The 27,871-nt window shown below is 42.3% G+C and overlaps 1 protein-coding gene across 1 annotated transcript; it reads right to left on the bottom strand.

The window, feature by feature from the left end:
• Positions 1–531: 531 nt before the first annotated feature.
• Positions 532–27,871, bottom strand: LOC311051051 (NLR family CARD domain-containing protein 3-like). The gene is made up of 14 exons (XM_084065423.1): positions 27,826–27,871; positions 27,390–27,449; positions 25,935–26,051; positions 24,995–25,087; positions 22,512–22,698; positions 19,990–20,131; positions 18,316–18,408; positions 17,127–17,254; positions 14,083–14,310; positions 10,727–10,921; positions 8,812–8,987; positions 6,138–6,414; positions 4,923–5,138; positions 532–4,475 (listed from the first exon to the last, which is right to left on the bottom strand). The coding sequence occupies exons 2-14, from the start codon at positions 27,410–27,412 to the stop codon at positions 4,095–4,097; spliced, it is 2,256 nt and encodes a 751-aa protein (XP_083921549.1). The 5' UTR covers positions 27,413–27,449; positions 27,826–27,871; the 3' UTR covers positions 532–4,094.

Raw genomic sequence — 27,871 nt, 5'->3', positions numbered from 1 at the left:
TAAAGTAAAAAATAATAATAATAATGATGAACGCTCATCACAAGTTATCTGCTATAATAGTTTTACCAGCAGTCAGAATTGCAACATTTGAAGACCAAATCACGGTGCACAACGGTTTTCTCGAGTCGAGACATAAATTACAGACCCCAACCCTAACGGACCGGGTAAATGTGTTCGGAGGTCCGATTGGTCCCAAATATTAGAGAACCGACCCGGTACATCAGAGACAGGTCAGGTATTGGAGCCGGTAATAATACTGTTCTACCAGCAGATGGCGGTGACGCTACTCCAATAGATCATAACACATGGAACCAAACCTGTACAGGTCTCTAAGGCCATGGTTCTCAAAGTGGGGTCCGGGGACCCCCAGGGGTACTTGAGGGGGTTCCAAGGGGTCCCCAGCTAAATGATGGACAGGAACCAAATGGACCCTTTGGGGTCTGTAACTCTGAGAGTGTACAAATGGAACCAAATGGACCCTAACGGGTCCATTTGGTTCCATTTGTACACTCTCAAGAGTTAAATTAACATTGATTTTACAATATGAATTGGGGTCCCAGAGGAGAGAGAAATACCATTAAATGGGGGTCCGTATAGCCTAATGCATGTCAAACTGGGTGTCCTTGTAATTAAAATTGTTGAAATCACTGCTAGAGAGCCGTAAAAATCTTCTATTATGGGGTCCCTGGCTTATCTTTTCAAATGGGGGTCCACGGGCTAATAAGTGTCTATTTGGGGGTCCTTGGCACGAAAAAGTTTGAGAACCACTGCTCTAAGGCATTATCTGGGGTTTTCGGTTTGGGTGGGCCCACATGAAACGGTGACCAGGTGTACTGTTGCCAACTTAAGACAGTGTTAAGTGATAGTGATATGTTTTTGTTACAAATACATTTTAAATATAATAATCATTGGAGTGTTTAATCAGTAACGGGGTGTCCCTGTATCTCTTCTCCAGCACTTAAAACAAAATAAATGTGTACATTTTCAGGTCAGGATACACATTTCGTCCAACCACGTGAGAGAATACATACAGATTCAGTGGAACTGTAAGTGATGAAACAAAAACAACAACAAAAAAAGCCCACAAAATTAGAACTGGAACACTGGAAGCTCTTCACTTTTAGCCCTACTGATTAGAGCACTGAATGGCAATGGCAGTCATTTTAAAGCACTATTCTGTTGAGTGTAAGGAGCAACAGAGCCTCTAGGAGGTGCTAGCAGGGCTTTTAGACTCTTGATCTTGTTGATGTTACACTTTTGACAGCAGTAAGTTTTACATCTTTTGAGACCATTACTGTATATACAAAACTATATTTTTCCTCTCATATAAGCAGAGGGTAGATAACTATATCATCCCTCTCGTCTAAGCAGAGGGAATTGGAGGACCAGCTCAAGACTGTGAAGGACGACGTGAAGAGCACAGTCGACGCACCGAAGGCTGCAGAGCAGGTGAACATCCTACAGAGTCCACACAGACCTGTCCACGGTTACCTCCCTCTCAGCTGCAAAAGACCAACAACTCAACAACGGGTCAAGAAGACGCCCAGGCCAAGCAAGAGCTTTTGGCTATGAATGAACAGGAGCATACTGGAGGGTCATGCTTCAGGAGCAGATGGCCAGCCTCACATCAATTTGATAGTATTCCGGTTCCCATTTTGTCTGCCATTTTGTTTTTGTTTCATCACTTCCACTTTTAAAACTTGATTATCCTGCATCCTGAATGTGACCCTGCTCCTACTTGGATAAAAGTGGTATCCTGACTTGAAAATGCAACTTTCTGTTGAGACGGGGAGAGACGGGAGACCCCCGTTACTGAACAAACACTCTATAGCAATGATTAATATCACAATATAGAGCTTTAACTTTTTAACACTTTCAACCTGCCGTCTCTATTTGGGCCCGTCATTATAGGCAGCCAGTGCAGCACACATCAGTTGGTACCATGTGTTAGGATGTCAGTACAGGCGCATATCCGTGTGCGTATACATTCTTGTGCAACGCCCGGCATTCACGCACAACAGCTCATCAAGCTCGCAATGCGTTGCGATTGGGACACCTTGTGAGCTTAGATTGCCTATTTTCGCACGACACTGACATACAAGAATGTGTTGTTTTACGTGCAGGCACGTAAAACAAACGTGCACAGGGACGTGTAAAAGAAAACATGCACAGGGACTCCTCCAGCGTTAAATGACCAGTTTTAAATTAAACTCCGGGAGTGTACAAATGGAACCAAATGGACCTGTAAGGGTCCACTTGGTTACATTCGTCCACTCTCAGAGTTACAAATAGAAGCCCTTTCGTTTTGCTATCAACCATGTCCTATATCACCACCATCGCTGCTTTGTACAGGCTGTTGAAGTCCATGACTCGGCACAAAGCCCAGAAGAGTTTGGTGAGGTGTTTGGTTAGAAGTTCGATGCCGGGATAGCTCTGGTTGGACACAAGCTGCAGGTGCTGCAGGTATACGTCTCCGGTGAGTTGCAGTTTCATTATTGATGTGTAAAATTAAATAACCTGCACAATAGGGACAACTTTATTTAAGCAACGTTTCGATCAATAGACAACAGATGTTTCGGTCTTCAGATACCTGAAGGCGGTCTGTTGTCCGAAAAGTTGCTTAACCCATTAAGACCTGGAACTGTGTCATTTTTAGATTTGAGCTAAAAACGCATTATTTTACACTTTGGGCTATTCAAAAATAGAAGATATACAAGCTCATAGCGCGGCACCGAGTGCCGCGCTACGAGCTTGTAGATCTGCTATTTTTGAAAAATCGTGAAAATGTGTGAAAATCTTTGAATATATATATTTTTAAAGCGAACATTTTTAACTCAAATCTTTGCTTCTGGGGGGTCCCTGGAACAAAATATTTTGATGGGGGTCCGCGGCCAAATACATATAATTTTGGGGGTCCTTGACATGAAAAAGATTGAGCACCACTGATATAGAAACATACGTTTTTTCAGAATACTGTTGAGATTTAGGAGACATGTAGAATCGGCTTCAGGTCTCAATGGGTTAAATGAAGTTGTCCCTCTAAGTGTGCGGGTCATTTTATTTCATTTTATACGTCTGATCCCTGCCTACGCACCCGACTCTGAGCTGAGCAGGTGTGCATAAGACTTTGTTTCCTAATATTGGTGTGTAAAATAAATCTAAAAGGAAAAAAAAAGGCACACTTATTGATTGTTGTGATGCGAATATTTCAACTTGAGCGAAGACGAGGATAAGTTTTCGTGTCTTTGCGCTCGCCCGGTGCAAACTCACGTCAATTTGCATGTTTGCATTGGCTTTACATGTGAACACACCTTTACACCCCCTTTTAATAGGCTCTATGCACAGCAGCCATATTGGCATGGAATTGGGGCCGCTTCCTTACTTCCCTGGAACTTTAATTACATAGCATCATTGGTAACAGCCAAGAAGTGGCCCAATTTCATGCCAATATGGCTGCAGTGCATGGAGCCTATTGTAACAAGAGAGTCCTATGGCGGAAAACCGGATGGCACAAGGGCCCTATCTTGCGCTGCGCCTTACCCCTTATGCCTACACTTATTACACGTTTTTTTACTTTTTGAAAACATTTGAAACTAGAAAATGTGCTCCTCGGAGCACAGGTCTCCGCCAGTACTGTTCCTGATTAATCCTGTCTTACCTATTTATATTACATATTGTCACGTGTCACTTGACCAATGTTAGCTTGGCAGATGGAAGCTCACTTCAAAAAATATAAATGATTTTTTTAAGTGACACACCTGTTTATAGGTTTCTATTTCGTCATGCGTCTCGCTAGCCAATCAAAGCACACCCTTTCAACATATTGTCACGTGTCACGTGAAGCTTGACCAATGTTAGCTTGGCGGACACACGGAAGGACGGAGACGAAAACATACTCTCCAGTCTCCACCTCTGGCGGAGACAAATAGTGAAAATAGCCAATCTACAAGCTCCCAACTAGTCCAGGTAGATACCATTTTGACCATTTTAAAATGTTTTTCAAAATAGTACAAAATGCCAAATAAGTTTAGGCATAAGGGGTAAGATGGGGCCCACAGTCTCCGTTTCCTCCCGGCACAGCGCCTCCTCCGGTCTCAGTATTCCTTCTCGGTCATTTCGCTCATGCACAGCCTGAACAGCGAGCCCCTGTCCGGGTGGGTCAGGGCCTTCTGCTCCATCATTTTGAAGGCGTCGTCCTGGCCCTTCATGATGGGGCTGCCGTCGCGGCAGAAGCGCCCCGTCAGCAGGCTGATGTGCTTGGGGTAGGAGATGCCGCAGAGGTGCCGCAGCAGCATGTCGAAGCGGCCCGGCGGCTGGCCGATGATCTTGGTGACGGCGCTCTCGATCAGCGGCAGCACCGACTTGCCCTGGTCCTTGGAGGCCAAGAACTTGGGCTGGGGCTTCAGGTGGTGCGCCAGCAGGTTCTTCCCCTCCAGCCAGAAGGTCAGGAATATCCACAGGGCCGCCATGTACTCCTTTAAAAGACAACCGCAACAGATCACTTTAAACAAGGGACATTTCAAGGACCCTTATAACTCCAAATACAATAATAACTAATGGAACCAAATGGGTCCATCTTAAGGGTCCATTTGGGTCCCCTCCTGAGGGAACTCTGAGGGTCTTTGGACCTCACTTTGAGAACCACAGACCTATACAGCAGCACAATCATTTCAACCACTTTATCCATTTATACGTTGGCTATTCAAAAATAGCATATCTACAAGCTCGAACTTCTTTGAATTGAGCAAGAAAATGTTGGATTTTCTTTTTACACAAATCTTCTCTTCAGGGGGTCCCTGGCACAAACCCTTCTCAGATGGGGGGGTCTGCGTGCAAATACACATCCATTTGGGGGTCTTTTCCACAAAAAAGGTTTGAGAACCACTGAGTTAAGGGGACCATAATGCCACGGCATCTTTTACCTGAACGATGAGGTGCACGAAGCAGTACTTCTTGCGTCCCTGGCGTGCCTCCGGGCCGACCAGCGTGCAGAGGCCACAGTACGTGGTCACCAGCTTGACGTCCAGCCCGGCTTCCCTGATCTCCTCCTCCGAGAACAGCCAGGCGTTCTTCTCGTGCAGCTTCAGGGCAAACTTGCCCATCTTCTTCAGGAACACACGGTCCTCCTCTCTCCATTCCTGAGACCAAAAGGAGACGTGTCTTAGAGGGATAGTTCACCCCCAAAATGACTTTTTTCCTAATTCCTATCGATTAACCCGCAGTGCACTGGACGCACCTGGCATAAATGAATGGACTACTTTGATTGCAGTGAGCAATGAAATGCTTCATTTTGTTGTTACTTTTGGGACAATTTATACATTTCTTTGTTAAGTAGCCGTGTAATAAGCGGGATAATCAATGGGGAGTGGGTCATTATTGAGAAACACACCCTTTCAGGGTGATTAGACCCCGACGCGATAACCCTGTCGGGGTTCTTCATTTCTCATTAACACATTCCATGCCAGCGTTTAATCTCATAATGTACTCACCAGTGCCAGCGTTTTATTGTTGTTTTTTCATGTCGCCACAGACCTCGCTAAATCCGTTAAAAGTACGCGTTCATTTGGTTCTAAACTCACAGGGGATCTGTGTGAGACGAGCAGTGAAGACGGCTTCGCTTTGCGATCCGCCATCTTGAAGCTACAGCGGTGAACGCTAAACAGTGATCAGCGAGGAGAAAAACAACAACCGAGATAATCAACTTTTAGGTTCCGTTTTAGACAGAAAGCGGATACGATCGGAAAAAACGGAACCCGGATAATTCCGTTTCCGGTGGTGCTACCGGAACCGGAAGTGTATCAAAAATAAGTGCAATGTGAACTTTTCTTTTTTTTTTGAAAAAAAAAGACCAGTTGGTGTAGATCTACGCGACTGGCACGTGGCGGCTTTAAATAGGTTCGCGTAGATATACGCGACTGGCACTCAAACAAACAACAAAATATTTTGATGGGGGTCCGCGGCCAAATACATATAATTTTGGGGGTCCTTGACATAGAAAAGATTGAGCACCACTGATATAGAAACATGTTTTTCAGAAAACTGTTGGGATTTAGGAGACATGTAGAATCGGCTTCAGGTCTCATAATAAAAACAGTTTGAGATCCACAGTAATGTTATAAAAAAATATGTGACTTTACTATTTGGTTGGACGCTTGCCCGTGGTAGTATTCCAGGTTGCAGTTGGTCTGGTAGATCATGAAGTTGGCGACGAACTCCGACAGCTTGGGGGCGAACTTGCCATAGTGCAGATACTTGAAGCGAGAGTCCATTAGCGTGTAGACCATCCAGGAGACGAAGGGAAGCCGGCAGAACCTCACGAGGGATGTGCAGCGCTTGTAATGGGGGAGGACCTGGCCTTGCACCTCCTGGTCTTTTTTAAAGTGCTGCCACAGGTACTTGTCACTGTCGCCAGTACTGTGTGGGAACGGAGAAAGATCACATCGATTTCAACAGAATTCAACGCAGAAAGATCACATTGATTCACCAGAATTCACCCTTTAAGACCGGGAACGCATCTGTGTCATTTTAAGATTTCTTTGGCTATATAAAAATAGCAGATATATAAGCTCGCTTGTAGATCTGCAATTTCTTAGAAAAATCATGACATTTTTTTCAAATCTTTTATATACATTTTTAACTCAAATCTTTGCTCCTGGGGGTCCGTGGAACAAAATATTTTTAGATGGGAGGGGGTCCGCGGTCAAATGCATATTGTTTTGGGGGTCCTTGACATAAAAAAAGTTTGAAAATCATTGATAATATAGCAACATAAGTTTTAAAAAAAAAATCTTCTTTTTTGGGGGGAGAAAAAGTACTTTAGGATTCAGAAGGCATTTGTAAAATCCCCAGAAGCAAAGATTTGAGTTAAAAACTCTCACTTTAAAAAAGTATATATATTCAAACTAAAGATTTGCACACAGTTTCACAATTTTCCCCAAAAAATAGCAGATCTACAAGCTCATAGCGCGGCACTCGGTGCCGCGCTATGAGCTTGTAGATCTGATATTTTTGAATAGCCAAAGAAATCTTAAAATGACACACATGCGTTCCCTTCCCGGCCTTAAAGGGTTAAAAAGAGAAAAATGATATTCATTCAACTGAATTAAACACAGAGAAAAATAACATAGATTCAACTGAACTCCAACACGGACAAAAAACACATCAATATGCACAACATCCATATTGGAAAGAAATTGGGCTTCTTCCTTACTCCCTTCACAGGTTTTATCAATTACCGGTATACTAATTGAGGCTCTGTTCCATAGTGTAGCACCAGCCTGATCGCCAGAGATTTAGTATACTTTGCACGGATCCAGTGCACGTCATTCCGTGCATAGTCGCCTAGAAACCCCGAAATTCCGTGCATATGTACGGCGAGTCCCACGGTGGGCGTAACCAGTCGCAACCCGGAAAAACCCGGAAGCAGAGCAGTCCCTACAACAAAATGTACGATTCTGTGCCTATCGGTACATAACTCAAACGGCGCTGAGTAGTCTCAAGGGAATGTCGCAACGTTCGAGACGGCAACTCGCTCGCTTTAGCTCGCTCGGTGGTCTCTTACGTGGCGACAATTCCCTTGAGACTGCGCGCCTCCGAAATGGTTTAGTCACAATGGGGGAGATGCGAGGCGGCTATGCACGGATTTTCGGGTTTTCCAGTTGTCTATGCACGGAATTTCAAAAACGTTCAATGAGAACGTTTCCTCTGGCAATCGGGTTGGTAGCACAGTGGTTCTCAAACGTTTTAATTTCAAGGACCCCCCCATAACTGTGAGAGTGCACGGGTCCATTTGTACACTCTCAAGAGTTACACACCCGTAAGGTGGCCATTTGGAACCCCCTCAGGAAACCAAGAGGACACCTGGACCCCACTTTAGATTTATAATTGCTAAGACCTGTGAAGGAAGTAAGGAAGAGGCCCAATTTCTTACCAATATGGCTGCTGTGCATAGAGCCTATCCAACTGAGAATTCAACACGGAGAAATGTCACAATTAAATTCAACTGAATTCAACTCGACTGTATTGGCCAGTGGTTCTCAAAGTGGGGCACCATGGACCACCCAGGGGTGCTTGAGAGGGCTCCCCAGCAAAATGAGTTCAAGTCAGTTTAACCCATTAAGACCTGAAGAAGCGTCTGTGTCACATTTTCATTTGAGCTAAAAAGCATTATTTTACACTTTGGCTATTCAAAAATAGCAGATCTACAAGCTCATAGCGCGGCACCGAGTGCCGCGCTATGAGCTTGTAGATCTGCTATTTTTGAAAAAACGTGAAAATGTGTGTAAATCTTTGAATATATATTGTTTAAAGCGAACATTTTTAACTCTATTCTTTGCTTCGCTGGGGGTCCCTGGAACAAAATATTTTGAGATGGGGGTTGGTGGCCAAATACATCATTTTGGGGGTCCTTGACATGAAAACGTTTGAGCACCACTGATATAGAAACATACGTTTTTATTTTTTCAGAATACTGTTGGGATTTAGAAGACATTTTGTAGAATCAGCCTCAGGTCTTTAACCCCATTTTGTACTCAGGTTATTCTAAAATAACCCATCTACAAGCTCACAATAGTAAAATTGTCAGTGATAATTTAACTCCCGACGGTGCACAACATTTTCTCCATTGTCGGAATTACAGACCCTGTAAGAGTCCATTTGCTTCCCAACTACTGTGTCAATCAATTTAGCTGAGGACCCACTGGAGCCCCCTTTGAGAAGTCCTGGTCTAATGGACTCGTAGTATGGGATGTGGGGCAGCCGCACGGCTTGTGCATGTGCCGCATCATGTGCATGTTGTCAGGACACACATACGTGAACCCCTGGATCTCCGTCTCCAGGTCTACGAGTTTGGGTGGCAGCTGTGTGAGAGAGGCCTTTCTCCCCAGGATCCAGATGCGAGCGTGGGGCAGCAGGGTCCCTCTGAGCAGGTTCACCACGATGGCGTCCATAGCAGCCGACTCGTTGATGCTGGTGACTTGTCGACTGTCCTGGACACGGGGACAAAAGAGAGACGATTGTTATTATGAAAATGATTAACCCATTAAGGCCTGAGTCCCATTCTTAAAATATTTTCTAAATCCTAACAGATTTTTGAAAAAAAATAATAATAATTCAAACGATTTTTCAAAAATAGCAGATCTACAAGCTTGTGAGTTTGTAGATCTGCTATTTTTGAATAGCCAAAGACATCTAAAGTGACACGGATGCGTTCCAGGTCTTAATGGGTTAACCCCAACGTTCCTAGCGACCGCAGCGAACATTGGGCTGAAAATAGCTGATCTACAAGCTGTTGGACAACTTTGGTGAAGAAGTATAGGGTTTAAGAAGTGGTTACCAGCATTTACTTTCCACAGCAGACCAACATTTTTATTACTGCCATTTTATTATCAAGTTCATTTTTATAATCTTATGTACTTGTACATAAGATGATATGATTGCACATAAGATGATAATAATTAACATCTTCTTCATTATTGGCAATCAAAAATCTATTTGATAGATAGAAATAAATAGATGAGGTAGAAAACTTTAGCTACATTTGTTAAACATTTTCCAAAACAGCAGTTCTACAATTCACAACGCGTTGTGAGCTATTCCGAAAAAGCTCCAACAATTAAGAAAATGTCTGAAAATGTTTGAACATTTCTGCCTATGACGACACCAGGCTTAGTGTAGTTATTAAAGCTGCACTATGTAACTTTCCTTTTCTACACCCGGATTTGAACGCGGTTTCCTGCGCAAGCGCTGACAGTTTTACCATTGACCTAATAGAGCCTGCCTGCTTGCTCAGTGGATAAATTGAAGGTGATACTGTTCAAAATAAAGTGTTAAATAGCTCTATAATGTGATAACGATTAGTGCCATGTTTTTTTTTACGGTAACAGGGGTCTCCCCATCTTTTTCATGACCGTGTCCTGGACTCAAGGAAGAGATATGATTATAAAAAAGTATGAACCACATGAATCCACTGTTTACTAAAGCATTGGTTCTCAAAGTGGGGTCCAGGGACCCCCAGGGGTACTTGAGGGGATACCAGGGGGTCCCCAGCTAAATGATTTATAGGAACCAAATGGACCCTTATGGGTCTGTAACTCTGAGAGTGTACAAATGGAACCAAATGGACCTCCATTTGTACACTCTCAGAGTTAAATTAACATTGATTTGACAATATGAATTGGGGTCCAAGAGATAGAAATGCCATTACATGGGGGTCCGTAGCCTAATGCATGTCAAACTGGGGGTCCTTGAAATTAAAACGGTTGAGAATCACTGCTAGAGCCGTAAAAAAAAATCTTCTCTTATGGGGGTCCCTGGCATATCTTTTGAAATGGGGGTCCGCGGGCTAATACGTGTCAATTTGGGGGTCCTTGACATGAAAAACTTTGAGAACCACTGTACTAAAGCCCTGGACCTGCCGAGGAGACCCCTGTTACTGAGCAGACACTGCATATGAATGAAATTAATGAAATCTGTTGAATCATTTTTTTAACCAAAAGATATGACTTGCATCACCTATGACGGCTGCACACATATTTATATATATATATATCATTGCTGTCGATGTATGTCCTAAACCAGTCCTTATTTATTTCAAAAGCATTTGAATAAATAAAAAAAGGTGAGATCTGCTGATCTAGAAGCTCACAACACGTCGCAACACGTTTGGGAGCTTGCAAGTGTGTGTGTGTGTGTGTGTGTGTGTGTGTGTGTGTGTGTATACACGTACATGCCAGTCAATGTCCTGCATCCACATGTCAAAGCCGTCCATTATGATGATGAATTTACAGTCGGGCTCCATCAGGCAGTCCAGGTTTTTGCACATTTTCAGGTCGTACGTCAGAGCATATAAGAAGGACATCTCCGGTTTCTCGCGTAGCCGCCACAGCAGCTTGAACGACAGTGGGATGAAAAACAGGAAATCCTATGAGGGGGGGGGGGGGAAGAGGAAAGACACATGTTTTGTCAATGACACTGAACAGGCTCAGTTGCAGGACAGACAAGGTTTCAAGATCACCAAGTTTTTATTTGACTTTACAAGTAGCCATACAGAATCACATGCTGCTGGACATCAGACGGAAAAACTGTTCGTCGACCACCTTTCTTCACGGAAGCTAAATTAAAACAAGGCTAAGATTATGACTAAATATAAGGACAATTTCATCAACAGCCAAGTATAAATCAGGCATTAGGATGCCATCACGGCACGCCAAAATAACATTGCTGTGGTACTATATCTAAAATCCTGTAGCTCTACAAAACAACTTTTACACTTTTTAAGATGTAAACTTCTGACCAGACGGTGACTCTCTCCCTGAATGTTTGTGGAGGTGACCGATTTACCCTGCTGTGCATCAACTGAATACAAGAACGCTCGCCCCGGGTCTAATCCGGCTTGCCATCGGTCTAATCCAGTTTGCCCACGAAACGGTCGCTACCAGGTATTCCTGAACGTAACTATGCCTAAAACTAACTTTATTCCTAAACTTAACCTCAGTAAAACTATGCCTAAAACTACCTTTATTCCTAAACTTAACCTCAGTAAAACTATGCCTAAAACTAACTTTATTCCTAAACTTAACCTCAGTAAAACTATGCCTAAAACTACCTTTATTCCTAAACTTAACCTCAGTAAAACTATGCCTAAAACTAACTTCATTCCTAAACTTAACCTCAGTAAAACTATGCCTTAAACTAACTTTATTCCTAAACTTAACCTCAGTAAAACTATGCCTAAAACTAACTTTATTCCTAAACGTAACTTCAGTAAAACTATGCCTAAAACTAACTTTATTCCTAAACTTAACCTCAGTAAAACTATGCCTAACCCTAAATTTATTCCTAACCTTAACCTCAGTAAAATAAATACAAGAACCACTGGGGGCGAGCGGCACGCGGAAAAAATGGGGGCGACTGTGTTTTGGGGCGAGCGTTCCAGGTTACCCATCAACCTTCTCAATGCACAGCAGGTGCGTAGTCACACCCAGCTACAGGTCCAGATATAGTCTAACTCAGGCCAGGCGTGACAGCTTGAATCATCAATACATTTTTCAGAGCTACGAGTCATTATGGTACACACCTAAACTGCTGTATATAGAAGATACTGTGAAGTTGTTTTTTGTTTTGTTTTTTTTGTTCTTTATTTACCCAGGGTAGTAGCTGAGCACAAGTGCTCATTTTCAGCAACGCCCTGCACATAGAAACACACAGACAGACAGACAGACAGACACATTAAAACCTGGGAGCTGACTAGTACAACCACAGTCTTATACTGTTGGCCACTACGCAGCTCCACTGGAGCAGTTGGGGTTCAGTGCCTTGCTCAAGGGCACTTCAGTGGTGTTGGGGAAGTGGTGAACAATTCACTTCCTCACCCAGATTTTTCCTGCCGGTCCGGGGATTCGAACCGGCAACCTTCCGGCAACGAGGGCGATCCTCTAACCTTTAGGCCACCACTGCCCCTGATTTACATATATTAATGTGGCAGCTACTGAAAAAATGCAGTTGGTGTATATATATAACACATCTTTTTTTTGCTCTTTGCTCTCTCTCTCTTTGTTATAAATACGTTATGTACCTGTACACAAGAATAAGTTTTACTCTTGTGTACCAGTACAGAAGATGTCACAATAAAGCACAATCTCGATCACCAAGTTTCATTGAAATGAATGGACAGCCATGCTTAGATGCCGTCTTGTTCTTCTAACGCATTTAGTCCAGGGGCCAAGCCATATTTTGGTACCACCTAAGGTGACCGTAAAGTTTTTGTATTTTTGTCTTCCTACATGTCTCTAGTTTATATTTTGGTATGATAACCCTTCCAATCTTGTAGCTTAATGGCAGTTATCACTACCTACCGGCTAATGTATCCGGTAGGAGACACAAAGTAGAATCTTTGTGTCTCCTACACCCAGGCATCAAATTATTGCGACAAAAAACTAAATATATCCATGTATTCAAGGCTTCATGGGGTGTGCAATTGATAGAAAATAAATATTTTTTTGGGTGAACTCCTCTTTAGGTTTCCCAGGGGGACTCTCTACCCATTCAGCTATGACCACCCTGGACCGAAGGAGGGTAAACTTTTACAAGCTTATGGAAAGCAGTCTTTTTGCAAACACCAAAAATCTGAGAAGTTATCAATTGCACACCCCATGAAGCCTTGAATACATGGATATATTTTGTTTTTTGTCGCAATAATTTGATGCCCGGCTGTAGGAGACACAAAGATTCTACTTTGTGTCTCCTACCAGATACATTAGCCAGTAGGTAGTGATAACTGCCATTAAGCTACAAGATTGGAAGGGTTATCATACCAAAATATAAACTAGAGACATGTAGGAAGACAAAAATACAAAAACTTTACGGTCACCTTAGGTGGTACCAATTTGTGAAAATATCAGTGTTGGCCCCTGGACTAATTAGGACCGGAATGCAACCGTGTCATTTTAAGATGTCTTTGGCTATTCAAAAATAACAGATCTACAAGCTCATAGCGCGGCACTTAGTTCTGTTCGAGATCTGTTGTGTAAACCTTTGAACTCAAATCTTTGCTTCTTGGGGATTCTACAAATGTCTTGTAAATCCTAACAGTTATTATTTTCTTATGTTGCTATAATATCAGTGGTTCTCAAACCTTTTTCATGTCAAGGACCCCCAAACTTATATGTATTTGGCCGTGCACCCCCCCCGCCCCCAATCTCAAAATATTTTGTTCCAGGGACCCCCCAGAAGCAAAGATTGCAGTTAAAAATGTGTATATATATATTCAAAGATTTGCACCCATTTTCAAGTTTTTTTCCCAAAAATAGCAGATCTACAAGCTCATAGCTTGTATATCTGCTATTTTTTAATAGCCCAAAGAAATAAAAAAAATGACACACAGATGCGTTCCCCGGTCTTAATGGGTTAATAGCGCCATTCAGGATAGAGAGCTTGTTTTAATTGTTTTTAAATGTATGTAAACGTTTTTATTCTGTCATTATTGCTGTTGTTAGTTTCTGAATTACTTGCTGAAATGGTAAGAATCTAAAAAAAGAAAAGTAATATCTACTCAGCACTCAGATATGAAACATTAGCTCATACCCTATTGGCCTTCTCCTCCGACCAATCCAGACAGAACTTCTCTGCGAGCACGGTCTTGCCACTCCCCGGCAGGCCGGTGGTCGTCACCACGCGCACCAGCTGGCCCGTCTTGTTCCTCTGGCGAAACAGGTTGTTGACCGTGACGAAGGTGTCCGGGGGGGGCAGCGGGGGAGGGGGCTGGGACGGGTAGGGTCGAAACTCGTGCCAGGGGTCAATGCCGCCGTTGCCCTGCGTGGAGATCAGGGTTTATTAGAGTTAATACATGGATTAAAAACAGGGGTCTTCAACAGGGGGTCCGGGGCCCCTGTTGGGGTCCTCATGAGTTACTACAGGGGGGGGGGGCTCTAAAATCTTCGCGTGATGGGAACTTCAACCCTAGCATCCCTACTCTGAGGAGAACATTAGCCGAAAATAGCAGACCTACAAGCTCACAGCGCCTCGCAGATCGGCTATTTTCGAGGTTTGGTGTAGGGTGGGAAAAAAAGAGCAGACCGTGTACAGAGTGCTACGGTCAAGTATACTAAGTATTGAGGGTTTATGTGGTTATATGTCTGAAAATACACATCAACATCAATCCAACATATTAACCCATTGAGACCTGAAGCCGATTCTACATGTCTCCTAAATCTCAACAGTTTTCTGAAAAACGTATGTTTCTATATCAGTGGTTCTCAAACTTTTTCATGTCAAGGACCCCCAAAATTATATGTATTTGACCGTGGACCCCCATCAAAATATGTTGTTCCAGGGACCCCCAGAAGCAACGATTTGAGTTAAAAATGTTTGCTTTAAATATATATATATTCAAAGATTTGCACACATTTTCACAATTTTTCAAAAATAGCAGATATACAAGTTCATAGCGCGGCACTCGGTGCCGCGCTATGAGCTTGTAGATCTGCTATTTTTGAATAGCCAAAAGTGTAAAATAATGCTTTTTAGCTCAAATCTAAAAATGACACAGTTCCAGGTCTTAATGGGTTAAAAGATTATGTGTAAACAAACAAAACAAAACAACATTAATTTACGCAACACTGATGATAGAGCTGTCAAACAAGTGCAAGTACCGTATATGAAGCGATCTATGAAATCTATGAGAAAATGTAATGAGCTAAGGGGTCCTTGGCCTGAAAAACATTCGAAGGCCCCTGGATTAAAGCAAAATCTAATCTCATGACTGAAATCATTTAGTTAGGCCTAGTCCTAATCTGTGAAGCAGTATGAAAGGAGCCCCACAAACTAGCGCCGTGTTTCCTAAGCCATTATCACAGTATGTACATTTATGTTTTAGTATATAGTTCTAAACCAACGTTTGTGCTGTTCTACATACAACTAACCAGTTGAAAAATGCTAAATCCCAGATTGAGGCTTTAACTTTTCCTGATGGAAGATGGGTTTTCCTGTCTCTCCAGATTTTTAGCGGCGCTAGCCACTCTATACCTTTAGGTATAGAGCGGATATTAGCCCTCTATACCTGGCTTTTGCGTCAACGTTCTGATTGGTCAGGCTCGCCAAGGTTCTGATTGGTCAGGTCCGTCAACGTTCTGATTGGTCAGGCCCGCCAAGGTTCTGATTGGTCAGGTCCGTCAACGTTCTGATTGGTCAGACCCGTCAACGCTCTGATTGGTCAGACCCGTCAACGCTCTGATTGGTCAGACCCGTCAACGCTCTGATTGGTCAGACCCGTCAATGCTCTGATTGGTCAGACCCGTCAACGCTCTGATTGGTCAGACCCGTCAACGCTCTGACTGGTCAGACCCGTCAACGCTCTGATTGGTCAGACCCGTCAACAAAGTGATTGGTCAAGCTTCACGTGACACATGGCTATAAACACATTATAAACACATATCGATGACAAAATGTATCAAAGGTGCCGCTTCACACAGGGTGTGATTTTTTATAAACAGAAAACAAGTGCTGGAAGTCTCATCGGGAGAATACCCATTTAGCTTCATCACTTCCATTTTCACTCAGTATGTATCCTGTATCCTCAGAGTCCTCTCTCCTGATTGGATAAAATCGGCATCCCGAGATTGTAGATCTGCTATTTATGGCGAAGAGATATGCTGTAGAGTAGACTGAAAAAAAGTGGTCCAGGTACAGTTGTCGTAACTCAGGCCTGTTTTACTAAGAATAGAGGGCTTAAAAATCTACTTCAAAACGTCTAAGAAGAAGTGGGGTCTGGTGGACAGCGCAGCATATGTTGAGCTTGAGCAGATTTCTGACCACATAGTCACCACTTGTCCCCATACTCACCACTGCACGGGTCCAATTTTGAGAACCCGCGCCCGCCCCGCCCGTCAATAATTAGATCCGTAGACCGACCCGTCACCCGTGATTATTTCAAAATACGAACCAGACCCGCCCCGCCCTTCAAATAAACGACCCGTTGTCCGCACGTTTACCCGTCCTGTGATTACATGCAGAGTAAAATGTAAATCCTATTGAAAAGTGTGTTGAAAAAGATAGCAGCCTTCAACAACAGTGTTGCATTCAGCGACCTTAAGCCACGTGCGCGAACGCGCATCTACGCAGCACACGTGTCGTTGTTTAAGTCGTCAGAGGGTTTTAATTTGAAGGTTTAACAGGATGTTCAATGTGTTTTTGTGAGTTAAGATAACTGACCAGCGTGCTCCATGCAGTTGTGCTGTGTTAAGTTACACAAGTGACATTGTTTGGGCGGAAACAGTGCTCTGATTTTCACAATAAAATGATAGCCGCCCGCGATTAGTTCAGTACCGCCCGTCCCTGTACCCGTGATCTTATCAAAGTAAAATTTTCACCCGTTTTCACCCGTCAAATGCGGATACCCGTCGGGTATCCGCGGGTACCCGGCCCGTTGCAGGACTCTGCTCACCACCTGTCTCCTGTACAGACCACCTTCACAACACATAGTCACCACCTGTCCCCTGTACAGACCACAGAGGAGGGCGTCTTTCCAGTGGGACCTGAGACGAGGGCGTGGCTTCACGACACATAGTTGGGACGTGTGATGATGGAAGAAGAAGAGGGTTTTAAGTAGTTCTAGTAAAAGCTATAGTAACCTGAGTGGAGAGCTGGGCCTCGACGTAGATGTTGTTCAGGAGCTCCTGCTTGCCGGCCTGGGGCACGCCCTCGTTGATGACGTAGTACCGGTACTTCAAGTCCTTCCTTAGTCTGGTGCGGGCGTGGGCTGGCGGGGGTTGGAAGATACAAGATAGACAATGAGGAAGCACTCACATCCACCGTGGAGCAGTGTTCATTTTGTCGACTAAAACTATGACGAAAAATGTTCGTCGACTACCTTTTTTCACTGACAAAAACTAAAGCAAAACTAAGCTATGACGACTAAAACTATGACAAAATATACTGACAATCAACAAATAAAAACTAGACTAAAATGTTAGGGAGGCAGTAGTGGAAAAGAGATCCAGTAGAACTAAGACAAGTAATCTTATGTCTGGTTTTGCACGCGTGTCGCGGCCCCAAAATAGCCAATCTACAAGCTCACAATGCGTCGCAGTAGATCTGCTATTTTCGGCATGCAGCCAAGTACTGTCAGGCATTACAACGCTATCACTAAACCAACTGTAGATTTAGTCGACTAAAACGAAATCTAAATTTGCTGTCAAAATTAGCAGTGCTGGGGACGTGTTCTCAATTATGTATTATTCTTTTTTACTCCAAAAATGTTGTTGGACAATGTCATTTAGTTATTTTTCCATATGATGAAGTATATACGCCTTAAAGTGCAAGGACACCATGATGTAAACTCCAAAGATGGGCGAGATATAAAATAATTGCTCCATTGATCAGAAATTGACCATTCAAAATATGCTCCTCATTGACATTATATTGTACTGTGAAACAACTCTCAAAGTCACTCTCTTAGCACATAAACAAACGCAAACAAAGCTGATTCCGACTATTAATAATAATAATTAAACAAAGAGCAGTTTTGTGATGATCTATATTGGCAGAATTTTCTTCGTTTGCATTTGTATACGAGCTAAAAGAGTGACTTTGAGAGCTGTTTGTGGAGTGTTGGCGGGAGGAGTAGGACGAAGGCCCTACGTCCTCCCGGTGGGGGCTCCTCACTGGCAGGTGAGCCAGTAGGATACGACAGCAGTGACAACACACAGAAATGTGTGTGGGGAGAAATCAATTGGCATAATGACTAAATTGGGGAGAAAAAGGGGTATAAAGCTAAATAAATCAAATAACTAGCAGGGTGGCTGTTCTGTGTTGGTTTACATTTGATGCATTTATTTTGCAGCTCCTCGGCCAGCTTGTCCATCTTCATGTATTCCAGAATGTCCAGGGCTTTAGCCACGGCTTCCTCGTGCCCTGAAACGACAACAACAGATCAATGAATCATTAACCAATTGAGACCTGAAGCCGATTCTACATGTCTGCTAAATCTCAACAGTATTCTCAAAAACGTATGTTTCTGTATCAGTGGTGCTCAATCCTCATGTCAAGGACCCCCAAAATCATATGTATTTGGCCGCGGACCCCTATCAAAATATTTTGTTCTAGGGGACCCCCAGAGGCAAAGATTTGAGTTAAAAATGTTCGCTTTAAAAATATATATATTCAAAGATTTGCACACATTTTCACAAATTTTCAAAAATAGCAGATCTACAAGCTCGTAGCTTGTATATCTGCTATTTTTGAATAGCCCAAAGTGTAAAATAACGCATTTTAGCTCAAATCTAAAAATGACACAGTTCCAGGTCTTAATGGGTTAATCAATCAATCAATCAATATCCAAAAGTGATGTCTGTCTACAAGCTCACATCACGTTGTGAGTTTGTGACACAACATATGAGTTTGTGACACAACATAAAGGACATACAAAAGGTTTCTGCCAGACAACAACGAGACAACAATAAAAACCTTGGAAACGTTTGACTAGTGTGCATGGTTTAAAGCAAGATATATATACTGAAACCTTTTGTTAAGTCCCGCAGTCTGTGATTTGTGAAACTGAGTGTTTCCTAAACAATTAGCACAACATGTAGAATTATGAGGTTTTGCTCATATTTTTCTAAACCAACTTTCTACATTCCAGTTGAAGGAATTGCAGATTAAGGCTTTAACCTTTGCTTTAATGAAATATCCGAGACCATTAGGGTTTTATGGAAGATGCTCCTTAACATGCGTTCTATAGCTAGTTTGACCAATTCAAACACTCTTTAATATTATCTATTCTATTGCTAAATTTAACACTTCTATCACTCTTTCAGTTTCATCTTACAATAACTAATAACCAAAAATAGCTCAATCTACAAGCGTCGCAGAGCTTGTAGATTGGTTAATAAGTTCTCAGTCGTGGTGACTGAGAACTTATTAACCCATTAACACCGGGAAGGGAACGCATCCGTGTCATTTTAAAATGTCTTTGGCTATTCAAAAATAGCAGATATACAAGCTCATAGTGCGGAACCGAGTGCCGCGCTATGAGCTTGTAGATCTGCTTTTTTTGTTTTTGTTTTAATCATGAAAATTTGTGCAAATCTTTGAATATATAGATATTTTTTAAAGCGAACATTTTTAACTCAAATCTTTGCTTTAGGGGGATCCCTGGAACAACATATTTTGAGATGGGGGTCCGCAGCCAAATACATATCATTTTGGGGGTCCTTGACATGAAAAAAAAGAAGAACCACTGATTATAGCAACATAACTTATTTTCAAAAACAGTTAGGATTTAGAAAACATTTTGTAGAATCCCCCAGAAGCAAAGATTAGAGTTACAAATTTTTGCTTTAAAAAAAAAATATATATATATATATATATATATATATTCAAAGATTTGCACAAATTTTCACGTTTTTTTTTCAACAAATAGCCAAAGAAATCTTAAAAATGACACAGAATGCGTCCCGGGACTGAATGGGTTAATCCACGAGTGTGTGTTCTGACCTCTGACTTGGATCATGTAGTCGACCACGTCGAGCACGTCGGCCGTCTCATTGGTGGAGGTGCCTTTGATGCCGCTGCAGGTGTGACTCTTGAACACTTCAAACTGATAAGGAGTCAGATCTGCCAACACTGTCTGCATGGTCTGCAGGGCGAGAGACAATGACACACACACACACACACACACACACACACACACACACGTAGAGAGAGAAAGAGAAGTCATGAACTGGAAAAGGTTCATATTAACTGGAGGCAAAATGGTAAAGGTTCTATATTTAACACTTTTCTAGTCTTCCAACCACTCAGAGCTCTTTATCTTGTACGGTATTGCCTTATAAGGCAGATTTATACTTAACCCATTAAGACCTGAGGCCGATAACAGAAATGTCTTCTAAATCCTAACAGTTTTCTGAAAAACTTGCCATGTTAGTGGTTCTCAAACTTTTTCCATGTCAAGGAAACCCAAAATAATATGCATTTGGAGTTCCAGAGACCCACAGAAGCAAAGATTGGAGTTAAAAATGTTTACTTTAAAAATATATAGATACATTCGGAAATGTGCACACATTTTCACGATTTTTGAATACCGACAAAGTATAAAATAATGGTTAAGTGATGATTAAAATGATTGTAAAATCTAAAATGACACAAGATGCTTTCCCGGTTTTAATGGATTAATGCTGGGCTCACACTACAGGATCACTTGGGTTGATTTTGTGTCGGGAACGACCCTCCGGACACAAAATCTAACAGGTTTAAGCCTGTATACACCGGACCAGAGTGTATGATGCGCCATTATTTTAGAATATTATAGTGTGCATGTTTAACCCATTCAATCCGGGAAGGCATCAGTGTCATTTTAAGATTTCTTTGGCTATTCAAAAAACAGCAGATATACAAGCTCATAGCACGGCACCGAGTGCCGCGCTATGAGCTTGTAGATCTGCTATTTTTGAAAAATCGTGAAAATATCTGCAAATCTTTGAATATATATATTTTTAAAGCGAACATTTTTAACTCAAATCGTTGCTTCTGGGGGTCCCTGGAACAAAATATTTTGATGGGGGTCCGCGGCCAAATACATATCATTTTGGGGGTCCTTGACATGAAAAAGATTGAGCACCACTGATATAGATACATACGTTTTTCAGAATACTGTTGAGATTTAGGAGACATGTAGAATCGGCTTCAGGTCTCAATGGGTTAAGATTAAAACTCCTGTAGTCTGGTAGCCCAGTTTAAGGATTATAGTTCAGACCAATGATTCATGACTAGGTTTGGGAACCTTCAGGATTTTAACGGTCCGATTCCTTAACGCATCCAAAGGGACCCTTACAGGTCTGTAACTCTGAGGTTCAAAGTTCACTTTATTTGTCATTTACATGTTTGCACATTAAACAAAAATAGTACTCAGGACCAAGAGTGTACAATAGAATAACTATCAATAAGTGTACAAATGTGATCCGGTTTTATTTGTTCACACTCAAGAGTCATGGTGGTCCTTGAAATTAAAGTTTTAGAACCACTGGTGTTGTAATTGTATAGCAGACATGAAGTCTACATAGCAGCTCTGACAGTGTGATGAACTGGTTCCGGAAACGTTTTCAAGTGTGATGGAACCCATTCCAGTTCCTCAATGTTGGATCCGGTTTCTCTGGTTCCGGCTCAGTCTCAACCTCTCTAATCTCTATTCATGACATGAGAAAGCCGATCTACAAGCTCAACATGTGGCATCGCAACACGTTGTGAGCGTGAAGCTATTGTTGGTGCATGACACCACCGAACGACGGCGTAAGATTTAAGCAATGTTGACACACACACACACACACACACACACACACACACACACACAGGGGTGGGGGGCAAACCTGCCCAACTTGCTCAACGTGCCCAGGGGGCGCTTTCTGGAACACTTTCACTGCAGCCATCTAGGACAGTGGTTCTCAACATGCGGGACCCACATGATTTTGGGACAAATTATGGACTTTTAAGACCTTTTGAAAAAAAAGAGCATTATTGCATCAAAATTAATCAAGAAACTATACTATAAAAACTGGTCAAACATTGGCCAAATTGTCAAATAATATAAGAAAAGAAAGAAAAAGCGTTGGGAGCTTGTAGATCTGCTATTTTCACAATATTTATCTGTGGAACTGAGTCAAACTAAAACTAATGCCTCAACGCCTACAATTCTAAGTATTTGTCAGGGTGGGAGGTCCCCAGTCCAAATAATGATTATTTTGGGGGGTCCCCAGTCCAAATAATGACTATTTTGGGGGGTCCCCAGTCCAAATAATGATTATTTTGGGGGGTCCCCAGTCCAAATAATGACTATTTTGGGGGGTCCCCAGTTCAAATATGATTATTTTGTCGCCACCTGAAAAGTTGGAGAACCTCTCTCCCTAGTATACTACAACAGATTTTCGTCTACAGACCGCTTTCCAAGACAACACCGCCGTCGGAGCGGTGCGTGTGTGTGTGTGTGTGTGTGTGTGTGTGTTGTTGGGGACCCCTTCATTCACCTTGAATATGTAAGGCATACACTGCTCCGGGTGCAGCCTCCCCGGCTGGCTGGACTCCTCCTCTTCCGCCGCCTCGGGTCCTTCCGGTTCCACCGGGGGTGGGGGTTCTGGAGAGTCCGCTACGGGATAGTCTTCCAACTCCTCAGGCTCGTCCAGTTCCTCCACTTCATCCAAGTCATCAAAGTACCTGGAGGGAAGGAGTATGATTTAGATTTGGATTTTAGCCTGGGCTATTAAAAAAAATGCAGATCTACAAGCTCACAGCGCGTCACTTCGTGCCGCACTGCGAGCTTGTACATCTGCTATTTTGGAAAAATGTTGAATGCGTTTGAAAAATATTTGAATCATTTCTAGAAACGCTTTTACACAAATCTTCTCTTCTGGGGGTCCCTGGCACAAAAGCTTTTCAGATGGGTGTCCGCGGTCCAAATACATATCAATTTGGGGGTCACGAAAAAGTTTGAGAACTACCGATTTAGAAGGCATTTGTAGAATCGGCCTCAGGTCTTAATGGGTTCAAACTTGTCACAATGTTTATGGACCCCCAACCCAATTTCAGCACAAGTGGTGACTTGCTCTGGGGGACAAATGGAATTTTGACCTTCAGGCAGACTGTTCAAAGTTTGAAAAGGTTTACACTTCTTAAACACATACATTAGTTTTTATCCCAGTCCCAGTTTGGATTCTTCAGTGGCTGTGAAGCGCTGCACTGCTGTGAATCTCAAGTTTTGTGTGTTTTTCCCCCAGAGATAGCAAGGCACAGGCATGGATGGGCTCAGGTTGCAGTGTTACGTCGACACTCGAGACCTATCTTATACGGTCGACCAGGCCTGGAATTTCATCATTTTTAGGGGCAAGGCCGGTGTTTTTGTTTTTGTTTTTTTTAAGGCTCAAAGGCCAAATGCTGGGGCTGCAAAGGCCATGACATGAATACAGCTTTTCATTATTTCAGAATTCAGATTCTCAACAACACACTGGTGTCTAAAAACCATATTGACAGTAAAGAGGCAAAGGAGAAAACGGTGAAATCAGCTGGCACACTGGGGCAGTGTGGACGGGGCATCAAGGCCACTGTGGCCTCTTAGGGTATAGGGTTTTTTGAAGGGCATAATAAGGCCAAAACGAGGGGCAACAAGCAGCCATGATCTTCATGAAATTCCTGCCCTGCGGTCGACCTAAGAGGTTGGCTGTAATATGTTGCTAGTACGCTACAGCAGTTTTGATCAAGAATGCAACTTGTTAAAATAACACAGTACACATGCACGCTGCGAGTGCAACCCGATCACCTCCACTCAGTGCTAAAACAAAAGCAGGAGTAAAATGACACAGCCTGGCTTGTTGAGACAATGCTCCAACATTCAGTGAAGTAGGAGCGCAACAGATAATCGACGTGCTGCGTTATGTGCTTGTAGATCTGCTGCTTTAGCAAAACTGTCACATAAATATATTAAACTTTATTTTGCAGAATGTGTGCTCAAAATAGAGAAGCTAGGGTAAATTTGGTTAAAGCAACTCAATTGCACCATTCAGTGGCGATTTATTTTTAATAATAACAATAATAATATTTTGAATGCAGTTTACATTGTCACAAATCTCTACATTTTGGATGATAATATTGTGGAACACGACATTTTTTACTGAAATTGTGAGAATGGAGCATTTATATCTAACCATATCTGACCACAGTGACACAAGACATTTTTGCTTGTGTGTGCGTGATGGCGTGCGTGACTATGCTCTTTCTTTTCACCCCTTTTTTCTCCCCAATTTAGTAGTTATTCCTCCCCACACATTTGTGTGTTGTCACAGCCGTCGTATCCTACTGACTCACCTGCCAGTGAGGAGCCCCCAACAGGAGGACGTAGAGCTTTCGTCCCGCCCAACACTCCCTGCTGACAGGTACTGCCCCCCAGCCCGTAGGAGTACATGCAGTGACAAATATCCCCCACCCCCCCCCCCCCCCCCCCCCGAACACGGGCCAATTGTGTTCGTATAGACGATCGACAAAGCCGGATGCACCGCGGTGGATTCCAACCAGTGGCGTGCACAGACATTTTGAGGGGCAGGTGCTCAAGTAAATTATACTTTTTTTTTGTTTACTTGGTCTGCTCTTTTTTCCCTCTACACCTATACCTCTTTGCCAAAAATAGCAGATCTACAAGCCCACAATTTTTGGTTTAAGTTCTCCTCATAAAAGGGATGCTAGGTTTTGAGTGGTTATGGTAAAAAGAAAAATCCTATCACATAAAGATTTGGCGGACCCCCTGTAGTAACTCTGAGGACCCCTGTTGAAGACCCCTGCTGTAAACTGAAAAAAGGGCAAAAGGGCACTTCAGGTCAAGAGGGCAAAGGGCAAGGTGCTCAAGCACCACCTAGAGTCTATCTGTGCACGTCCCTGATTCCAACCCACAACCCCTGCGGTGGTGGGCAGGCACTTTACCACCGCGACGCCCGACCGAGCGCCACATGACTACGTTCTTCACCTGGTATCGAATACAGTGGCTCCTGGAGCTTTGGTCTGCTGCGTAGTCTGAGTGAAGATGGTCTCCGGATAGTCAACGCAGTTCAACTTCACCCTGGAAAGACACAACCAAACAAAGACAAAGTTTTATTTCACATTCAAAATGAATCAGTTTGAGCTTGTGATCATTCAGTATTAGCATCTTGTAGTTTCTTGGAATTGCGTTAATCTTTTTAAAGAACATGTGATGATTCTGGACAAACACTGACTAATAACTAGATTATGGTTATAATGCAATTGATTGATGTGCTGGGAATGTCATTCACAATCTAGGGACAAGGCCGTTGTAGGATAATCTATAGCTATGAAGAGAAAGTATTTTAACCACTTTACACCCTGTATCCTTCAAAGTACCACGGTAAGAAATAGCAGATATACGTACAAGCTCACAATGTGTGGCATAGATCTGCGTGTTTTGCATAAAAATGTTGAACATTTGCCCAAAATACGAGGGTTAATGTGGTATAGTAATAATTAGGACTTATGTTTGCTGTGGGTTGTACTGTATTTAGATCATATAATAATAATAATCATAGTGTAACTGACACTGTGATGTAGAAGTACCTGTACTTAAATCATACTAATAATAATAATAATCATAGTGTAACTGACCCTGTGATGTAGAAGTACCTGTACTTAAATCATACTAATAATAATAATAATAATCATAGTGTAACTGACTCAGTGACTGTATTTAAATCATACTAATAATAATCATCATAGTGTAACTGACCCTGTGATGTAGAAATACCTGTATTTAAATCATAATAATAATAATAATAATCATAGTGTAACTGACCCTGTGATGTAGAAGTACCTGTACTTAAATCATCATAATAATAATCATCATAGTGTGACTGTATTTAAATCATACTAATAATAATCATCATAGTGTAACTGACCCAGTGATGGCCTGGCTGGTTATAGCAGGAAGTTCCAACTCGTCGTTCTCAGTGAATTCTACCACCAACTCTTCATCACTCTTCATGGACCCGTAGCTGGACGGTGGTCTCTCGGCCCTGTGAGTGGACACACACCCAACGTACTGTCACCGTGGCAAATAGAGATGCCCGATACCCATCGATCTGATACCAGTGTGTGATTCTAAAACAAAAAACGAGGCTAGAGGTTCTCAAAGTGGGGTCCAGGGTTCTTTGAGGGGGTTCCAAAGGGAGCCAAATGGACCCTTACAGGTCTGTAACTCTGAAAGTGTACAAATGGAACCAAATGGACCCTAAGGGTCCATTTGGTTCCATTTGTACACTCTCAGAGTTATGGGGAACCACTGATCTAGGAATGAATACAAATTCCATTAATATTAGTTATAAGTGCAGCTACAAGTTAGTAAAATAATAATGTAAATAGTACAGTTAAGGGTATAAAACAGTAGTGCAACATCAACTGAAGCATTCAAAATACAAAGTAATTGATTACTGTAAATGACGTATCATCGTGTGACAAATACTGTGGTATTGGCTTGGCATTAGACTGGCATAGTCGCTGATACCGATACCAGCATTTCAGGCGGTATTGGCAGCTTTTCCGATACTGGTATCGGAACAACTCTAGTGGCAAATTACATGGAATTACCTGTATATATTCAAAATGCAAGTGCTGCTGGGTAGATTAACCTATAATAATAAGTCATTACTGATCTCTTAATGTACGTTTTGTATCAATAATCCAAACCTGCAAATAAACTAAAGCGGTTAAATCATTGTAAGAGTAAAAATGTATAATATTTGCCTCTGGAATGTAGTAGAAGTATAAATTATCAAACAAAGGAAATACTAAAACGTACTCAAGCAAAGTTAAAGTTCCTCAAACTTTAATAAGTGCAGTACTTGAATAAATGTACAGTACTTAGTTACTTCCCACCACAGCTCAAATGAATGGTGTTTTGGGTAAATATGGAACAGTAGAGATATGGAGGGGGGTGCAAGATGATATGGAGGGGGGGAGGCCGGGCTGAAGTGGAGTGTGTGTTCTGTAATAATAATCAAAATCTAGTAACTAAAGTTTTCAAATAATTGGAGAAAAGGTACAATGTTTGCCTGTGAGGTGTATTGGAGTAAAAATACTACTACCAATTGAAAATAATCCAGTAAAGTAAAAAAATACCTAAAAATTGTACTCCTTCGTTACTTTACACCACTGTAAGCAATTACACCTTAGAACAAGCCAACTCACTCTACAAGTGGTCTTTACAAGGAACCCCACCAACAAAAACAAGCCCAAAGTCGCTTATAATACCTCAAAATTGTACTTTAAGTACAGTACTTGAGTAAATACACTTAGTTACTTTCCACCAGTGGAGATATGATGATATCAAAGAGCTGTATGTTGTATTCTATTACCTTTCCGCCTCCGCGTCCATCATGGTTGAATGGAGTGTCACTTCCGTGTCTGAGGATTCACTGACATCAAAACACAAAAAGTTATTCATTCGTTATTCCATCAACCAAAATGTGTGACTTTTCACACTTTTACACACCTCTCTCTATTAGACATGTTTAAACACACATGTGACGCAGTTGATAAATAGCACACGTGACGCAGTTGATAAATAAAAACTACACAGCTGTGGTTACAAAGAAGATAGCTTAGCGTTGGCCCTACACACTGTCTGTCATATAGTCATACCCACCTTGTAAGCGCTTTTACGAAAGTTTAAGACCAATTCTTCTACGCATTGTCATGAAACTCTGACCAATTACATACCTATTTACAGAGATATTGCACTGAAATGGACTAAAAACAGAAACAAATGCCCCAACGGTTGGTTTTACTGACCGTTCCTGTTCTGCACTGTGTGTGTGTTGCTGCTGTTTCCCTTCTG

The sequence above is a fragment of the Gymnoscopelus microlampas genome, assembly GCF_963454915.1.
Source record: "Gymnoscopelus microlampas genome assembly, chromosome: 8".
Lineage (NCBI taxonomy): Eukaryota > Metazoa > Chordata > Actinopteri > Myctophiformes > Myctophidae > Gymnoscopelus > Gymnoscopelus microlampas.
Note: the sequence above shows the minus strand (reverse complement) of the source record. Positions and strands in the feature narration are given on the sequence as shown.